The following is a 20180-nucleotide window of genomic DNA, read 5'->3' on the forward strand; positions in this document are numbered from 1 at the left end:
CCCTAACTAGTCTGTGATTCTATGATTCATATCAAATGCATTACTGAAACTGCTTTATCAACATTGTCTATGAAGGGGTTATTGTTAACTATCTAGAAGCTTTCAAATAACTACTAAATTAATATTTTAAAGTTTTGAGAAAGTCTGATTAATCCCCTAATTGGGCAACATTGTACAAATGAATGGGACCTACTGCTCTGAACATTTGGTACAAAATCCGGTACCATGTATGTTTTAAGCAATTTGATTCTTGCGTTGCTGGAATGTTCCTGGCTCAAGGACTTTTCTTTGTATAATATTTAAAGCTGATTGTACGGTTTAAAATGCTTTGAACCCAGTTCAGCAAAGAAGACCAAGTGGAGGGTTTAGTTACATTCTTCTTTTCTGAAATCTGATCTCACAGTGGGTGTATCTGGGGGCATGGTTCTATCAATAGAAGTAAAAATTTATGACATAAACTTAAGCTTCTATTTTTACATGTAATTTTTTTATAAGGAAACATTAAGAAATACATTGCCACTTTACTTTAGTATGTAATATACTGTATCTTATTTAAGTAAGAAAGTTTTAAATCCAGAAGTAAGCAGACCTGATAGTAGCAGAGAATAAAGTGGTCTTCCTAGAGATACAGATTGCAATGCAAAATTTGGGTGTTTATTTGCCCTTCTGTGGTTTAAGAACCACACTGCAGTAGGATCTTATGCATGTAAATGCATGTGGTGATAGCTGTCTTGTATTGATGTAGTTGTTTTCAAGATGAACGTGTTCCAAACGTGAATCTTCGTTCTCCTCCTCTTCACTGTTGTCATGAACATCATCATCATTGAGATGAGCCTTGCAGATGCGTTCTGGAGGGACTGTCCTGTGATATTGTGGGAGGAATTATATTTTTATTATTCAAGATAACTCATAACTTCATAATTTATGTCAAAGATGCTGTGTATTAAATGTTAACTTAATCAGTACATCAGATTTTCTCAATAATGTATTTATTGAGGACATCTATGAATCATCCTTTTTAAAATTTGCTCCTGCATTGTATTCTCATTTATACTTGTTTATACTTATTTATACTTAGTTTCACATAGGAAAATATTGCTATTGTACTTTCTGTACAACACACCTAAGATCCTCTGTCTGTCACTCCTTTGCTTTGTAACTCTTTTGCATGGAGGAACTAGAGAGCACCATGAACTGCATAGCTGGGCTGGCCAAAACCTGCAGAAAGGTTGCTTCCAGTGTGCAGCAGCAGCTGGTGCCTCCTTCCAGTGCCTTTGTAACCAGCTTGGGCTGTAGCCCAAGAGCAAAAAACGCTGCTTTGCTGTGTCTATCAAATTGTAGCTGCCTGGTCAGACATGTGGCCCAAGCAGTAGTAGATAGATTAATGTCTGAACAGAACTGGTACTCAGCATCTGTCTAATAAATTTCAAGAACTACAAGGCTGAAATCTCACTTTTCTCTTACCGTATGCAGAAATACTGCAATAGAAAACTCAGGATTTAGCATCTCCCTCAGAATTTTTTAACAAAAGTTTACTTAAAAGTAACAAGAAAAGGTTTACCTTATTTTATTATTGTTCAGTCTTAGAAAACGTAGTTTTCTCATTTCATCAATTCCAAATGGTACAGCCTTTAATTCATTGTGATCCAAAAACAACTCTCTCAGAGTGTGGTATGCTCCAAAAAATGATACTGGATCTATTCCATCATCAGTAAGTTTGTTAAAGGAGAGGTAGAGATACTCCAGCCCTGGCTTCATGTGACCAAAGACATATCCTGGAATTCTTTCAATTTGATTTCCTACAAGTATCAGATGTAGTAAAGATTTTGGCAGATACGAGGGAACATGATACAACTTGTTATAAGAGAGATCAATTGATTCCAAGTTCCTGCATTAAAGGAGGGGAGGAAAAAAGAGGATTAAAACATTACAGCATACTGCATCATTAATGCTACATTCTGTACAAAATTTGTTTGACGTGATACCAAGAAACTAAATTTCAAAGGGAAATTTGTTTCTGTTAATGGAGCAGAATGCATTTTCTGGAACATGGTGGAGCACAATTACTCTGGGAATAGAAAGAATTGAAATCATTAATGATCAGTGAAGCACAATGATTCTGTCGATGGGAAGAAATCTACAGTATTGAGTACAGAGAGAAGGCTGAATAGGGGAATCCTGAGGGGCTAATTTGTGGTTGGTAAGCATTCATTAATTACAATAAGGAGTGACCCTGGAAAACACAGAATAAGAGGGGGATTTAGTGCTTATGACACGGATTTTAAACTGTTGATCTAAAGCCTATTTGAAATTAAATTGTTTTGTGAATGGCTCCTTTAGAATCCTTCCAATGTGCTTCACTTCCAGAGATGAGAGAAGCTGTTAAGAACAGTGTAGTTGTTTTCAGATTAAGCATTTTAGAAATCCAGAAATCAATTGATGGGACTACAGCAGGTTATGGCAAGGTACCCTACATAGTTTAGCAGGGAATTTACCAGAAGAACCAAAAGCAGTATCGCTTTTTGCTGCTTTCGTTCTTGTTGTTTGCTCTGCTTACATTCTACTCTTACACAGTGCAGCTGCACAGTCTTCCCTTCATCTTTCTTATTTTGATTTTCAATCTAATGGGAAATAAGGCTAGGAAAAATTAAATTGTTTTAAAATTACCTGTGAGATAATTATATATTAATGCCAAGTTATTGTAACACTGTATGGAGTGTTATTGATAATTTATACTTATTTTTTGATTGAATACTCAGAAAAAATATTTATACTTTTATGTTACTATGGTACAGATTTGAAGTATAAAGTGTTTTTGTTTGGAAACCGACTGAATACTACTTAGATTATACGATTTAAGCAAAGGAAATTAAAGCAAATTAGCTAAGGAAAACAAGCACATCAAAAGATAATTACAATTTCAAAAGAAAAGTAATGAAGTGGAAGTATTTATTTCACTATCTGATTTACTAGTAACAGAAAAAGAACATCATTGCATTTTAAATTATTTGTACTTACTCTTGGTTTATCCAAGCCAAAGGTGCTATTCTGTGCTCTTCTAATTTGTTATGCTTTAGCACAATGACATTTATGTTTCTTGTATGGTTAAAGCAAATTTCTGAAACTTCTTCAATTTGATTATTTTCAAGATATAACTCCTGTAAGCAAATTTGGAAAGAAAATTTGTGAAATCAAAATACGCTGTTCTTCCCATTGCAAATTCAGAATCTACCTTTTACATGTCCTCCATACTGCCTGATACATCTGAGAATTTCTGAATCCGAATCAGTTTGTAGCTGAAGTGGGACTTTCAGGAATGCAATTTTTCAAAGCAATTGTTTTGTTTTCTCATTTGCTTTGAAAGAGCAAATTGAAAAAGAGCTGTATCTTTTGTCTTACCTCAAGTTGTACAGTGTGAGAGTATATAATGTGGGAGTTACGAGATTGAGAGGAAGATGTTAATATTTTTTGTCTTGGAAAGTTATTAGTGAGAAAAATGTCAAGAGTCTTGCTTTCTTAATATTTTTGCTAGGCACTTGTGAGCTTTGAAACTTTCAAATCTGTAGGAATATAATGTTAATGTTTTACAGAACTTAATGTTGTGAGTCTGCAGTGTATGAAAGTACAATCTCTGTATGTGGTTTACATAGATTAAGTTCCTGATAATCCCTTGTAATTTAGGATAAATATGAAGTGAAACAAAACTGGCTAGAATATATGTAGGACTTGAAACAGAATTTAGGATCTGAGACTTTCGAAAAAGAGGAAAGCAACTTCATAGCCTGAAAACCATCGTGAATTTATTAGGTGTTGGTTTAAAATTAAATGTTCCCAAAGCATATGAAGTGCACAAAAACTTTCCAGGTGTTCACTGTTTCATAAAGGAGGGATGAAGGGAAAAAGAAAACTGTTATGTGTGAGTGAATGGGTATCGGAGAGCATTAGGCTGAAGTAAAGTTGCAGACAGTAGCTGCAGAAAAAGCTGATGTTATAGAAAAGATGCTGTTGGGTTTTTTTTCCTCCTCACATTTCAGGTTATGAAAGATCCTAAGGATAAAAGGAAATAAATATAAGGACGCTGAAATGAGAAAGAGGAAAGGGGAAGGTAGAATCAAGAAAGATAGTGAAATTAATAGGTAGCAAGACTTATCTTTGAAGTAAAGACTGAGGTAAGCAGAGAACGAAACTAAAGAGAGATTTAAAAGGAGGAAGAAAATACCTTCCAGATAGCTTCCCTAAAGAGCCTCAAACCACTGCAACAAATCACATTCAAATTCTGGACAGAGGAATGGGATGGGAAATGACTAACATAACATTTTTTTTTTAACTAAAAATCAAGGAATAAGGAATCTGTTCAGGGAAGAGAAATAAACCTCCTGTTCAAACACTGCCCCCTACCCCAAATGAGGTGAGATTCAGCAAAGGTTTGGAAAACAAGGGAAATTGAGGCTTAGACCAGCCAAAAAAGGCAGAGGATGGTTAGATCTAGGCATCTCTCTGTCTTTCAGACTAGACAATCTTGAATCCTCTATTCTTTCCTTAAAAAACAGGATTTCTATATCTTTCACTATTCTTGTTGCTGTCTTGTGAAATTTACTCTGTGTGGTGACTCAAAGTTTGTGATGGTTTTGCACTGAGACGTGATCTGTATTAGGAGTGTTTCATGAAGGACAAGTAATGGAACAGACGAAGTTGCAGGCTACACAATTTTGTGAGAGTACTAGAGAAATTCAAACTGAAAAGATACCTTTTGGGATGGAGTTGGTGTATAAGTAGATTTCTAGGAGTAATTATTTAGGAATAAAAACTGTAAATGTATCTAGAAAAAAATTTATAAAATTTAAATTTATCTCTACCTGATGATTGTAAGGCAATAAGTAGCGGAGGAGGAAAGATGAAGATGGAAAAATGAAGGTTTCTTGTTTTGGTGGTTGGGTTTGGTTTGCTTTGCTTTTTTTGGTTGGCTGATTTTGTTTTTACCTCAAGAGTGGTGGGAAGACCTTGTGGGATAATTCTAAATTTATTTCTTCCTAGCCGCAAGTAAGAGAGGCTTTTCAAAGGAGAAAAGGCCAAAGGACTGACGTTTGCTTCACTAAGTTTATTTCCTTCCAGTTCCAGGGTGATCAAGTTCTTTAAACCTAGGGAGAAAAAAGTTCGAATATCTGATAGTTAATGCCATCTCATATATTGTTAAAATATATGTTTTAAATTTAACCATCTTAAACATTACTCAAATCAGTTCACACCAATGAAGAAATATAGTGAAAGGATTTTCCTTTATTATCTCATAATCATGGGATTATACTGGTTATTAGTTTGTAGAACTTTAGAGGGTGACTAGAGCTTTATAGCTTCCTCTCTACTTAGAATGGAAAAGAAGGCGCTTATAAGACTGTAGGTATGTTCAACATACTTCAAATCCATCTCTACTTAGTAACCTTAAACAGAAGAATCCATGGGAGAGTAGCAGTTGCGTAAGAAGGGAAAATGTGATTTTAAAAAACTTTGTTATCCAAATCTTTCAGCTTTTGTTGCCTTTGGAAAACATGGCACTTAAAAGCTAGCAATTTTTTCTCTGGTTGTAAAAAAACAGATGCATTTGGTTGAACATTCTGCTTTTCAAATTTATTTTAAGATATTTCATATGATTTATATTAGATTTCTAAATACCTTTTAAGCCGTCCTCATCAATGGCATGAAGGTGGTTGTCATTTATTTTTATTTCCTCCAAAGTTGATGGCAGTTCAGATGGAATATGTACCAGCATATTTCCATCCAAATACAAACGTTTTAGCTTTTTCAGGATCTTAATCATAGGGAAGAAGATTTCTTAGATTATGAAGGTGTAAAATGTATGGTTAAACATATAATGTAATCATAGTTAATGTTTTCTGAAACACATGCTTTTGAAGATTTGCTGCAGCAGTGCACGAGTATGGAGTGTTTTGAATTAAAAATATTTTTCTTCTATCAGTCTAATTAATTGAGGGGTTTATGCTCAATATTAAGAAACGTGGCCAGTTAACGTAATGTGTGACTGAAAGAGCATCAACTTTCCACATGGCCATCCTGCAGCTATCCGTTCCTGTTTATGTTATTGCTACTGTCTTTCAGTCATGTAGGTATTACCTCACTACACCACTGCAGTATTTAGGGGTTCAAAGTCCATGCATTTATAGATAATGTGTTTATACTCTTCATTCATGAGTAAATTGATGGTTTTCTGTAGGTTAGAAAATTTACTTAAGCGTAACAGCAACTTTTTCAGTGGCCTAGGATTTTTATGACTTCAGCTAGCTTAAAATACTGGCATGAAAAATTATGGTAGCTTAAATGCACATCAGTGATCGTGCAGTAGTGAGCATTTAAGAAGGTGGAGTTGTTTCAGCAGTGGATCTGCTGAAGCCTGCTTTCTTCCAGTTTTGCCTTAACCACCTGCTGTGATGTAAGCCTCACTAAAATTTATTTCACAATTGGAACACCTTCCTGGTCTGTCTTTTCCATCCACTTTGACTTCATACAAGTTGTAGGAGCTGAAGTCCTTTGAAATCAGCCAAAGCTGTTCATGTTAAATGGAGGGAGGTGGTATACAGAGACTCTTACAAGACAGGTTGCATATGCCAGGAAACAAATAAAACACACTGTGATAATTCTATTTGTTATTCATATGCTTTTTGATTCATCTTGCCTGAAAAAGCAAGACCTTGCTGCCTTACTTCCACACTTAAATTATTACCTGTATGTACTTGCTTGCATGAGAAATTACTATGAGACTGTTCTGCCTTCAAATGAGGAATATGTAGATGCATTTGGAACAGCCTATTACCATGTACATTCGCCATGCGGGAAGAACACTGAATATATAAAGATTCTTGGACTGTTTTACAAGAAAGCTGTTCGAGTAAGCAGCAGTGCTTGGAAGTTTCTCATTAACGATAGCGAGGAATAAGCATTCAGCTAATTACATGAACTACTGTTGAGTGGATTTTTGTAGCAAGTCCTGCCACAGGCAGATCTGTTGGGGAATCCAAAAGCATAATAAGCTTTACAGAGCTAATGTAATGAGAAATATGATACTTGGGCTCAACATTTGTAAATTTGTGTATCATAGGTAGTGTTAATGGAATATGAACCCTTCAATTCTGAAATCTCTCAACTGGAACTGATAAAATATCAGAAAAATGTCTCACTCTTATTGTTTAGCATTTAATACTTGGTGAATGTCATTCAAAAATCTGTAGATATTCTTGATATGACAGGAGATTTCTTGAAAAAGCCAGGCTTAACTGTACTGTAATTATATGATGGTTACTCATAGTAGGGGCAAACTGGTTTGGATTGATAGACTGAGAAGCAGGATAAACTTCCATTTCAGCAATAATTAGTCATAGGACAGTAGAAAAGTTAGGCTTTCTTACTTTGAATGCTTGTGGACCAATGCCGGGAGAGGTAATACTGTTTTTACTGAGATCAATCCATTCCAAATTAGGTATCCCATTGAATGCTTCATCTGAGATAGTAGTGATACTATTTCCTAGAATAGAATTCAAGAAATAGTTTGATTTATGAATTACAGCATGCATCAGAGTTGTGTCATATTGTACATCAAAAATATATTACAAAAATAGTCGTCTTATGTACAATAATTGTATGTAAGTATGTTCATATTAGTATTTAAACATTAGTAAACAAATCTAACACGTTTATTGCTTTAGAGGCTTAGAAAGTAGAATTCATTCTGATATATTTCTATGATAAAGAACAACAAACTACTAATCCTGCTGTTGACTGCATTTGAGAATGGATAATGTTAATTCATTAAAAAAATCATGCAAAGTAAACTTTGATCTACCTGTAAGGTCTAGACTTGTTAGATCTGGATCTGAGATTGGTGGTATTTGTTTAAGTTTGGCGTTAATACAGCTTACTGTGGTGTCCGAGGTTGAACATCCAGATGGCAAAGGAGGAGCTTCTATGGGTGGAATCGGAATTGGGAAATGTGATGGCATTCTGAAAGTACCATCATCTTCATCACTTTCATCTTCTATTTCTTCTTTTACATTTCCCTTTCTTCTGATAGGCTTCTTTTCTCTGTGATAGGCTCTATACTTATGTCGATTTTTTTTGCCTTTCCTTTTTCTTTTCTTTCCATCCTTTTTATGACCCTCTTTCTCTTTAACCTCTATCAGTTCTGTTCTCAGCAGTTCATCTTTTTCAGTTTGAGTATGTGCTGATGACAGTTTATTGGTATTGTCAAGGTCATTGGGTTCTGGAGAATCACCAGAAAATTCACTTATGTCATCCAGTGAAATAATACTTGAATCCAAAGAGGAGGCTAACCAGAGGCCATGAGGGGGAAAAAAAAAAGTTATCTCGTAAGAGGATATGAAACTAAAGTTTCAGTAAAGATACAGTAACTATAGAAGAATAGTATTCCCCTTAGAATTTTATTTGAAAGAATAAAAATAGAGTCCTATATTGCTGCTTTGACTGAGAAATGATTCAGCCAACCGTACAGAACAGTTTGTAGATAGGTATGATTCATTGCAACTCCAGAAACAGACAGAATCACATAAAAGGAGTTTGTTTCAGTCAACATGATTTCTAGTTCTGTATTTAATTTCTATGATGTCTCTACTCAGTATATTTCTTTGTGTCACATGCACACACACACACTCAAGGCTAAGTAATATTTTCATGGTAAGAGGAGGTTAAGTTCAGTACTTTGCCAGACTCAGGGTAGTGGGAGAGGGGGAGGGAAATCACATTTCAGCTTCATCTCCTCCATTCCTTTTCTTTTCAAAGATACTGATCTTGTTTAAATTTTTATCAATAAGCAAAATTGCAGTTCTGTTGTTCCTTTTGAGAGTTGACTTCCTTCTCTTGATTTATATCAAGTAACTGCATGTTTTTATGCTCCTGACAAGGTTTACAACTCTGTAAACTGTATGTTGTTTATTATGCATGTCTGATACATTAGTAATGGCTAGTAGCTATTGATTGATCCAGTGTAAATGGAAGTGCGATATAAAATGTAACTAGATGTTTGTCCTTTGTACATTTACCAAAATTTTCTAAAGGTAGGAGGGAAGAAGCAGAAAGGGGAAAATAAAGAAAAAAGAAATACAGTTATCTGTACTGTTGCATACTTAACATCTTCATTTCTTTACATATTACATCAAGCTCATCTAACATCCAGTGTACTGTAAGAAACTGAAGTCAGCTTGAGTAGAAATTGTGAAGACCTGCTCTTACTATGTAATTCAGGACATATTTTCTCTATAAAAGGGTAATGTGTACTTTGTAAACCTTGCTATCATTAAATGTAGCCTTTATCTTAGGTTTTGCATGAGGTAGTTTTAAAATAGTAAAAATATTTCGGTGTACTTTACCAGTATCAGAACAAACTGGGCAGCATTCTCCTGCAGGTATGATCGTTTTGGGACACCTCAGAGAAGGGCACATGGTGGTATCACATATCACTTCTCCTTTTGAACAGAGACAGGTAACGCAGGGCTTGGGAGACCAGACGGCTTTATCATACATAATCATCCCATTAGCTGTGCAGTGCCCTGTCTTTCCTAAGAAAAGAAAATAGAAAATCGGAGTTAAATAGCTTAAACTGAAATGAAACCAACAGTGCTCATTTAAAACTTTGGAAAGAAGCACTACTATTTTGTTCTTATTTTGAAAATATGTAAAATACACCCTATTCTAAGGATCTTATCCTTATTCCTTCTTTTTCATAAGTCTGTTTTCTTGAGCTTTTTAGTAGTCTCCAATCCCTACTTGGTTCTTGGCTGCTCAAGCTGTGGAGGCAAAGGGGGAGGCACACAATTAACAAGTACGTAGCTGTTACCTGCTATAGCTTCACAGTGAAAACTGTGTGCAGGTTCTCTGTCCCTCTAATCCTCTGCTCCCTCTTCCTAGACAGCTGATGAGGACCCTTACAAGCTTTGTCTTCTGGAAAAACTCTTGAATTATTAAACTTGAGAGATAACTCCTAAAAGATTAAGCCAAGTTGGTGAGTTTCTGAGGGTCTTCTGCATGCCAACTCCTCTTTCTTCTTCATCCTTAGAAATGGGTCTCACTGAAAACTGTGCATAGATACAGCTGAGAAAGGAGAAAATGTTTTCTTCATCAAAAGAGAGTTAAAATGTGTCATGCGGAACTTGAGAATATTTTGGTCCAGACCCACTTCTTTCTCTCTTGTGCACTAGATGCGTTTTCTGATACATTGCACATAAAATGCAAAAGTTTTGTTAGGACTCTGGAACCAGGAAGGTAACAATATTCACTTTATAGTGACCATTCATAGGCTTAATGTAAATGAAGTCCATCCTGTAATGACTGGTAAGGTAGCAAACATCTCCTCTTCCTTGTAACTTGCTTTATCTGAAATAACCCTCTTTGTTAGGAAAGGCAAGGTTGAACAACTTGCGCTAGTAAATACTTCATCTCCAAAGTTTCTGGACATGGAGGTACAAAAAATTGAGATTTCCCGTGGTTCGAGTCGAAATTTTCAGAAAGAAATGTAGATAAGATGTATTTTCTAAGCTATACTCAGATATTCAGTAGGAAAGTTGTTTGGAGAGTGTAAAGACTTTGGAAGGAAACTCTTTCAAGTTTTTCTTTCCTTCCAGTGGTTGAGTCTATCTCAGCAAAAGTTTCCCTGGGCAGCTCTCATCCAGACTCCACAATAAACATTGCACTTTAGCATTATGCTTTTTGGTTTCGTGTTTTGAGAGACGGAAAGCCAAAGTGGAGATTCTTTATCCCATGTAAATCCTTTCCTATTTTTGAGCATACCTCTGAATCTGGTGAGAATCAGTACTGCCTACACACCTTCCTTTTCCTTTTTCTAATTAATGCATTGGTGAAGTGTTTGTTTCAAGCTGAAATCCCATTACTAAGTTACTTCGTACTTTCCTGCATATAAATAAAAAAAGGTCCTCTTTTCCTATTTTGTTTTTCTTCCTTCTGCAGATGAAGATTTAATATAGTGGAAAACTCATCTCAACTAAATTTATGTGCAAGAGACTTTTATTTGCAATAGGCTGTTTTTGGAGGGATTGTTTGCAGGGTTTGTTTTCCCACACTCTAACCTGGTCCATGCTTGGTTATTCAGTTTTTAGAAGATAATTCAGGAGAGTCTCTAAATATCCTGACAAGACTGTTGTAAATAATTGGTTTGAAATGTCTCTGGAATTAATATTTGACTCAAAATCAGGTATATTCCAAAGTCCTTCAAGGATGTCCTCCTCTCAGCTTCTTAGCAATGGTGCTCCTTTGCCCTTCTGTTTAAAGACCATTGGATGCAAACCTGTTTTCTAGAATAAAAATTAATTCTAAAAATCATGTTGCTGGGCACTCCTCTATGTTCCTTATTACTCTGAGGATGGAAAGAGGGACAAATTAATCTATTGAACAGTTGCATTTTGTTTTTTTCAAAGCTCTGAGGTATGTGCGCATCATTTCAGCTGCATAAAGTTGTGCTCTAATCAACTCAACCCATGTAAACTGATGGAGGAGAGATGAGTTAGCCCAGGCCAAATGTTAGTTGGCTGTAAATCCCTTGTCATTCTACCCAGGTATCTGTAATCCAGCTGTTTGCTGGATCCTGACTTCTAGTTTTTATATGCTTGCCAGGAAATCACAACATTTCTTTTAAATACTCTCCAAAGGAAACACAAAAAGGACACTACACTTTCTCATGTTAAACAATAAAATGTCAGCTGTTCCAGAGGAACATATCTGGCTCAAGATGGAAATTCTTCTACGCTGCCTTAAATTCTTTATTTTGTTTTAGCTGCTAGACTGTATCTGAAGTTGGGGCAAATCTTGTCTGAATAAGCATAAAAATATGGGTTATCAGGTCTTGGCCTCTGCAGACATCTTTTAACAAATTAGCTTGTTTTATGTGTACATGAGAGTTACTTAAAAAGGCACGACAAATGTGTGTGCTTAAAAGCAAAGAGGTACCTTTTTATTGCATTGCAGTAAAACCCCTGTGAGACAGAGTAGAGGCTGCATTGAGGTGCTCATTAAAGTTTTTATCCACTGAATATAACTTAAGTGTGGTGGAATGAGTAGGGAGAAGTGAGGATTAAGAGATAATAGAAATAGTGCAACAGTTCGCATTGTATTCTGCACTGCTTAATGGGCAGATTGTAGTCTGTGAAGGACAAACTGCTGCAAATTACCTTCTGTTGTGATGAACTCTTTGATTTAATTTAAATGGTTCACATGATTTTTATATGGAGGAAGGAGATAGGTCTTGTTACTGTTAAATCTCTATTTAACTTACTTTTCATCCTGCATATGATATCTGTAAATTGGCTTTAGGCTACTAAGAGCAAAATAAGTAGCTAGGAGAATGTAAATTAATGTTTGGATTGCATTTTCTTCTGTTGTAAAGCAGGATTAATAAGAGTGTTCTATTATTTAATAGGCTCCATTTTTTCTAAATCTGACATTAACTTGAAAAAATTTTGAACTTCAAAAACTAGACTAAAAAATACCTTGTAGTTGAAGTCCTTGGCAGATGAGCACAGGACTTTTAACCTTTGGAAATATGGTGTAAATTCAGCATCAAGTTCCAAATAAAATGAGTTCAGTGGTTTTAGCTCAGCTTTTGGATGCAAGTCCAGATAAAAAAAAAACAAACGGGGAGGGGAGGAGGGAAGAACCATGCATTATTTCAGCATGACAGATGGTCTCTGACAGAGACACTGGAATATCTTACATGAAGTGTGTGCAATTGATGTGGTATTTTCCTCTGTTTAATTTAAAAAGTATTTTTAAATTAAAGGTTTGACGTTAGTAGTATGTATTATAAGAGTAATATTATAGTACGCACTAGAAATGTTATTTGTCAAGAGTTTTGCTATTTTTCTCTGGTTAAAACCCCTTAAAAATATTTGATTTGAAATGGTTCAGCCTTCCTGAAAGCAAGGACTCACAACAAACAGTAATTGTTAAGAAAATGTGACTCAAATATGTTTTGCCATCTAAATTGAGACCTATTTACCTAGTGGTCATATCTTTCATGTGTGACACACTATAAGGGTTAATGCTTATGAAAAGAGATTGTTATAATGTAGAACAGTGGTAATCAGGGCTTTTTTTTTTTTTTTTTTTTTTTTTAATCCTTATAAAAGTGCATGTCATGATTTTACTCAGTGTGTGATCTCTTGGTGCTGGAATGGAAGTGCCTATGTCTTTATTAGCTATAGACGTGATCCTGTATTGGTTCCTCATAACATCCTAGTGTCTTTTCTTCAACCTTTGAACCTGTTTTTATGAAAAGTGATGAAGTGTTATAACATTTCAATAATTTTCAGTTGGTTAACTGGGGTTTCAAAACTGAAAAATGCTGATAGTATTCAGAAGTTCTGATCTTCAGAATGAATGGCTGATTATTAGACTCTTGTGAACCTTAATTTTCTGGTTTGTGAGTCATAATTTCCCGTTTGTGACATTGAACATAGAATCACAAGCTTCCTAGGGCAAGAGTTGTCTCTTCCTTTATTGCACTAAGGACCAAATAGATGCTTACTAGCTCTCAGTTCTCAATGCCTGTCTAGTCTTCTATTCTTTGAGGAGACTGGAGAGAAGCCTGTTAAAAATACCAAAGCAGATTTCAGTCAAGATCAATGAAATTATGCTTTTCATTTGTTTGTTCCTTAAGACGTCAAATCCTCTTCCCTACCCCTCCTTCAAACACTATAAAATACACATAAGTGCAGCAATATGGAAACCTGTCAATCACAGGAAAGGCAAGTTTTATATAAATCATCTTATTTAACTTCTTTTAAATAAACCTGGATTCTTGATATAGATGGAGTGTAAGAGTGATCTTGTGTTGAATGAGTGGGGTTTTCTCTCGTAGCTTAGTTTTCTGTCATAAGGGTTTGGTTTGTAATGTAAGTTTCATATTGCAACTATTACTGTGTGTTATTAATTTATTTACAGAAGAATTATTCCTGAAATATGGCATGTAGCTGTAGTTTGAATGCTGCTTTTCAAAAATACAACTAGGAAAAAAAACAAACCAAAAAACAAAACTCAAGTCCAGTTTAAGTAACACTGGTGTTACTGATGTTAAGGCCTCAGTGACATGTTAAGTGACTTAGAAGATGTATTGAGCAAGAAATTCTTCAAAATGGCCTTCAAATGTGCTATAGATTTGTAATTATGAAAATATTCCAGAACACTTTTATTAGTTAAAATGAAATGAGAATGCAGAAAACTTGCAGAACGGTAAACTGGCAAAGCAGAATTCTCTGTAGGGCTTAAGCACAGATAATTAGCTTCAAATGCTAACCACAACATTATTATAAAAGGCAACAGAATTAGGTTAGCAAAAAGGTAACAGTTTTCTTTCAGGATGTGTTGCAAGTAGAATAAAGCTTTCATGAGTTGATAAGTTTTGTTTGAAATCAAGAGAAAGATCAGCCTATTCTCAAGTAGTAGAGGGGCTTTATTCTTACCTGGCAAGACACTGTAACTAGATTCATGTCCACCCAAACCTACGAGAGAGTCAAATACTCCCATAACACCGTCGTCAATGTTAATGAGAGGTATGCTGGGTACTACAGCAGCTGGAGCTGGAAGCTTCATCTTTGGCTGTCTGGGGTCCTTGTGCTCAGCTGAGAAGCTCCTTCGCAGTCCTCTGTGGCGCATTCTTCTCCTTTGCCTCCTGAGAGGTGCATTAGTTCCATTTTGAGAAAAATCAAGACACAGAGACACAAGCAGGAAATAATAGACTAGTGATGTAGCCTGCATGGTTTTGTGTGTCTCAGAATAAGTATTCTGGAATGGGGGAAAAAAAAAGGGAAATTAGATAGTGGAGAGCTTTTAAGAATTATGTCAGTCATATCATAGAATCACAACATGGTTTGAGTTGCAAGGAACTTCAAAGCTCATCTAGTTCCAAGCCCCTGCCATGGGCAGGGACACCTCATACTAGACCAGGCGGCTTCAAGCCCCGTCCAGCCTCGCCTTGAACACTGCCAGGGATGGGGCAGACAGAGGTTCACTGGGCACCCTATGCCAGTGCCTCAGCACCCTCACAGGGAAGAATATGATGCCCTTTTCAAAAGCAGGTGGACCAGTACATGGTAGGTCAATATAACCAAGCTCCTTGTTGGAAAGAAATTGCCCTTGTGAGAGCTCAAGTAAGCAATTTTAGTTCAGTGGTTCTCTGCCCTTACAGGTAACAGCCAAATTCAAGTATGTGCCAGCTTTGTATTTGGGGTTGCATTTGAAGAGGTAGCTTAGATTTGCAGTGCCACCAGGTATTTGCAATTTAGTAGTTGTTACTGCTTCCAGCAAGGGTGTTCTTGAAAGCTGTAAAAAGTTTCTTCACTTTTTTGATTGCTAGTATTTCTACCAGGTTGTTGTAAGTTCTGAACATGGGAATGGCAAAGTAACAGAAAAATACCCAATTAATTTCTGATATGCTGCCCCAAATGCTTTTTGCTTGTCACTTCTGTGCAAGGTATTTTTCACCAGAGATGAAAGGAGATGTTGCTTTTGCTTCCATTTCTAGCCATCCTTCTCTTTAGTAGAATCTTTTTGGTTCTGCAGTACAGGAGACCTTTTGGAAGTTTGATCAGAATAGCATGATCTGTGACATCCCACATATGCTTTTCTAGTGGAAATCTTTATTAAGAGTAGGTATTCTAAAAAGGTTGATCTATAATGGGTTGTGTTCTGCATTTACTTTTTAAGAAGTTCATAATTCCTATTTATATTGAGTCTTCCTATAATGGTTCTACAGAAAAATTAGGCTTACTGTCACCAATAGGTGGCATTCCAAAACAGAGCAGTCAAGATTCAGGAGTATTTATAGAAAAAGCCAGCAGTGGCTATACCTGTGTTGGAAATAAGGTTTGCATGTCCAAAGTTCTTAATGATTTGTCATAGCTCTGTTGGCAGAATTCTTTCAAAAGGGAAATGCTCTTGTCCTGTGGCCTGTTTTACGTGGGACAGTAAAGTCTGAAGATACTAGTATTCTTGTGATGTTGAGAATTAGTGAGGAACTTGAGATTTGGAACACTTAAGCTTTGTGTCCAAGACAATGCTTAGGTTGTATCTATGGTTTCTCTCTAAGGAAGTATTGAGGGGATTAAAAAATGTATTTTCTTAATGTTCATCAGTCTGCCTTTATATGTAGACATTCACTTTGGAGTTAGTCTTAATATAGTTATTTACATTGTCTAAGTACAGGGAAGTATTATTTCAGGAACTTGAACTGGTTTTGCCTGAATCAGATTTTGTTTAAAACTTTGTGCCTCTTGGTATTTTCTGATTTATGTAATAGGTCAAGTTTTTGGCCCAAGTTGCCTAAATTTTCTTTAACATAACGTATGTGATTGCATCTTCTTCATGCTTTCCACAGCATAATTCTTGGGTTTGGTTTGGTTTGTTTTTTTATTCTAGTGTTTTAAAACGAGCAGTTGGCAGTAATAAGCTTAAAAGAGTATGGTTTTATTTCCTTCTAATACTGTAAGGGTTTACGTTAAACTATTTTAATTTTAAAATAGTACAGCAAATACATCTATTAATTTGTAGAATTTTGTTAAGCTAAGCTAATGGTTTTATTTCCATGTAAAGGCAATTTGAGCTGCATCTCAGAAATCCACGTAATGTCTTGTGTAATAGCAGGGTTCTTAAATTAATCCAGATTTTGGTTCACTACTTACTACCCATTAGAAATCAGTTATTCCAAAGTGCTATCTAGACTTTATACTACCCATTTATATACAGAAATTGCTGTCAGTTAATATGTCGGATAGATGATGAAGCTTTTAGTTTGCATTCGTGATGTCTGTTCTTGTTCAGAAAGTACTCGTTTCTTAGTACCTCGGCTTACAGGACCAATGACCTAATGTTTTGGTTTCTAACTTACTTGCGTGGTGGTAATAACTGGCTATAAAATTACACAGTAAACTTCTGTTCTCCAAGTTTCAATTAAACACAGAAAGAGCCCTTAGGGAAAACTGAATATACAAAGAAAAGTTTTGAACATGTTTATTCATTCTGTTGAGTTAGTGACATCTCAATTATGGTCACATTTTTATAGGATACTTTGTAGCACCACCATAGCTATGTAGTTACAATGCTGCTACATTATATTTGGGCTTTTCTGACATTTAACTGTTTCTTCCTGTGACCATGGCATGAAATAATGTATACTAATATACAATGGCATGACCGAAACCCTTTTCCATATTTTTAAAACTATTACTAAAAGTCAGGAATAATATAATGTAATATTACAGTAAATGTAATGTAATTTACTGTACAAAAAAAGTCTCAAGGTTTTGCTGTTAACTTCAGTATAGAGTAAAACTGCAGTAAATCAAACAATTTTAAAGTGAAACTTGCTTTCGTAAAATACTTTATGATTACAAATAAAAAAGAGAACACAATAGACATCCCCCAATAATATCTCTTTTTAAACTAATCCTGTTCATATATGTGAGTTTATATGCAATAGTTTCACACCCAGTTAACTCTTCATTACTGAAAGCTTAATACTACTGCTTTGAACCAAATGGTGTTCTTTACATGCAAAATACTGAGCTATGTTTCTAACTTTCTTTCCTTGCCTTATTTAGTAAGTGCTGTCTCACATTTTAAGACCCAAATCATGAATATCAGACAAGAAAAAGGCCTTAAATGCACTGGGCCTTTAATGCCCATGACTGATGTCCTCGGTTTATCTATTAGGAAGTTAAAATTAGTATAATGCCAGCCAACTTTTAATTTGGGAGAAATTCAACCTATTCAAGTTATACAACTTTTGTAACAAATGATTACATGTCAAAATAATATTATAATAATAATAAATGACATTATAAATAATATCTTTGTATTTCCTGATACCCTCAACATGGCTGCATTGCTATACCTTTTTTAATTTACCCATAAATGTGTAGATCATGCCTAATATGTGAAAGCATCCTTATTACCTTTACTTATATCATGTAAAAACTACTGTGTTCAGTAGTTCGTAGTTTTCAAAATGTTTATCTTCAGTGTCTGCCATTTTGCTGTTATGTTAATGGAAAGAGTTAATTTTTCAAGTAGTGACCCGTTAGGAAAACCAGAGTATCAGAATTTATTCTATATCTATCTTTATGCAGTCTGAATTCAAACATGTTTCTAAGATGTCAAGGTTATTTCTCATGATACACAGGGGTTAAAGTGATTTACCAAGATTTTTCACATACTCTTCTTTAAATTGCATAGAAATGAGTTACATTTAGCCATACCAGCAAAACTAGTTGCACTTTCAGTTAGTTAAAGCTTGAAGTGCATGGCAAACATGCATACCAAACAAAAAGCATCTCAACTGGTATTGCATATTTTTATCTAGAAAAGCATTTCTGTTCAGTATTGCTAAATATAACTAATGTTATTTCATACATATTTGCAAAGTTAACATATAGTTTAAGCCATTCCACACCATGCTTTAAGCGGTAATTTAAAATTTAAAACATTTTACCTTGTAATCTAACCTAACAGCAGATTCTGTTTGGTGTCATTTAGTCTCCAGCTGCAAAAGAAACAAAATCACAGTAATATCTTTAAAACAAACAGAGAAACAGTAGGGTTTGTTGAAACATGTTAGCTGATTCCTTAGTTAAGTCTGAACTAGCTTCTTTCCCTGGGGACAAAGCGCTGTTCTGTTCTGTGTGCAGAGCATCAGCTAATACTGTTACTCGGAGAACTAAAAAGCTCACTTAAGGAAAATGAAAAGCAGCACAATGTGTTCGGTCCGTAGGCTGACAGGGCACAGCTGGAAATTCCCCTTCAGTTGCATAAGGAACAGGAAAATGGAGTGTTTTCAAAAGACACAAAACCTGTGTATTTTATTGTTATGGTTTATGTATTTAGAAATCTAATTTCCAGGTAGCATGATTTTAGTGTAGATTTATTATTTTACAGAGAAAATACATTTTGGCAAGCCTAAACTTAAGACAGACAGCATTTATTAAAATTAGAGCTTTTTTCTTCAATTCGTGCTTTCTTAAGCTATACCTGTCCTTATATAAGCCTATAATCTATAAGCAGCAAACCTTTTTGGTGAAGTTTTAGCATGGAAAATTTTTCTTTTGTCCATTTACAGGAATGATTTCACCATAAGTTGTAGCTTATGTATGGAAAATAAAATGACTGGAGCATTTTCCCTTCATTTTTTCTGAGGCTAATTACATCCTGAAACATGATCCTGAAGCACAGCTATGCAGAAGCTGCAGTGAAGTCAGTAATCCAAATATGAGAAATGGGGGGGCAAGGGGGGAGGGTAAGAGGATAATCCAAATATGAGAAATGGGGGGGTAAAAAGGGGTAAGAGGATAATGGTACATTACCACAAGTCCTTTGTATGCCAGCAGAGCCTTCTCCTTCATCCCAGATAGACCTTCTTCAGGGTGTCAAGTGTTTGATGAGATGCTGAGTCTGCTAAGCCTCAGAAATGATGAATTTGCCTGGTGGATGGAGTTGTCTGAGTTCTTCTGACATTTAAAATTTGATTTGTGCTTGAATTCGTACTCTGAGGAGTGTTCAGACAGATAGTCACAGAATGGTAAAACCATTGAGTTAACCATAATTGTTAGCCGGTATGTGGTGGAAAGATACTGGTAAAACACATTGTCTCTTAAAATAGTCATTCAGTTTCTATTGCACTTTGCTTTGCAAAGTCAAAAGAAGAAATATTAAACTTCTGTAGTTTATCAGGAGCTGTTTGAAAAGAATGGAGATAGTTATACTCAAAAAATTGAACTGGGATCTGGAATGAGATGGCATAGTTCAGTACCTGTGCTTAAAAGCACTGATTTGTAAAGGAAGGCCCAACAATGAGACAATTCTTCTAGCGTAATTGGGGAAAAGAACAGCAAAAAAATCTCGTATTTTTGCATGTTAGGTAAAAGACCTTACGTATTTAAATTATGGTGTATTTATTAGAGACAAAAATGACAGCATTCACTTCATTATATACTTAAATGTCACTCCTTGCACTTCTCATCGCTGTCTCAGGATCATGACAGTAATCGTGTTCTGATAGTGTTCGGATAGTGATCTCCAGACAACTGGCCTAGCTGGGACACAAGACTGCCTGCTAACAGACCCGTAAGGTGGATCTGGCCACTCTTTTCTCATCTGAA

The 20180-nt window shown here is 35.5% G+C and overlaps 1 protein-coding gene across 1 annotated transcript; it reads right to left on the reverse strand.

Moving 5' to 3' along the window:
* Positions 1-654: 654 nt before the first annotated feature.
* On the reverse strand, positions 655-19419 carry ECM2 (extracellular matrix protein 2, female organ and adipocyte specific). Its single transcript, XM_010017998.1, has 11 exons — positions 19386-19419; positions 18518-18597; positions 14493-14814; positions 9393-9581; positions 7853-8335; positions 7419-7534; positions 5671-5806; positions 4981-5138; positions 3019-3158; positions 1562-1888; positions 655-862 (listed from the first exon to the last, which is right to left on the reverse strand). Exons 3-11 carry the CDS (start codon positions 14785-14787, stop codon positions 655-657), a joined length of 2052 nt encoding a protein of 683 aa, XP_010016300.1. The 5' UTR covers positions 14788-14814; positions 18518-18597; positions 19386-19419.
* Between the last annotated feature and the right edge of the window lie 761 nt (positions 19420-20180).

This window comes from Nestor notabilis, unplaced genomic scaffold (genome assembly GCF_000696875.1).
Source record: "Nestor notabilis isolate BGI_N333 unplaced genomic scaffold, ASM69687v1 scaffold36277, whole genome shotgun sequence".
In the NCBI taxonomy this organism is placed as follows: Eukaryota; Metazoa; Chordata; class Aves; order Psittaciformes; family Psittacidae; genus Nestor; species Nestor notabilis.

Bases quoted from the DNA above. Each gene is read 5' to 3' on its own strand.
- ECM2 (XM_010017998.1), bottom strand. From the start codon at position 14,787: ATGCAGGCTACATCACTAGTCTATTATTTCCTGCTTGTGTCTCTGTGT. The intron at 8,336-9,392 runs GTAAAGTACACC...GCCTCTGGTTAG, and splicing joins CCCAGTTTGTTCTGATACTG to CCTCCTCTTTGGATTCAAGT. The intron at 1,889-3,018 runs GTAAGTACAAAT...CCTTTAATGCAG, and splicing joins TTGGCTTGGATAAACCAAGA to GAACTTGGAATCAATTGATC.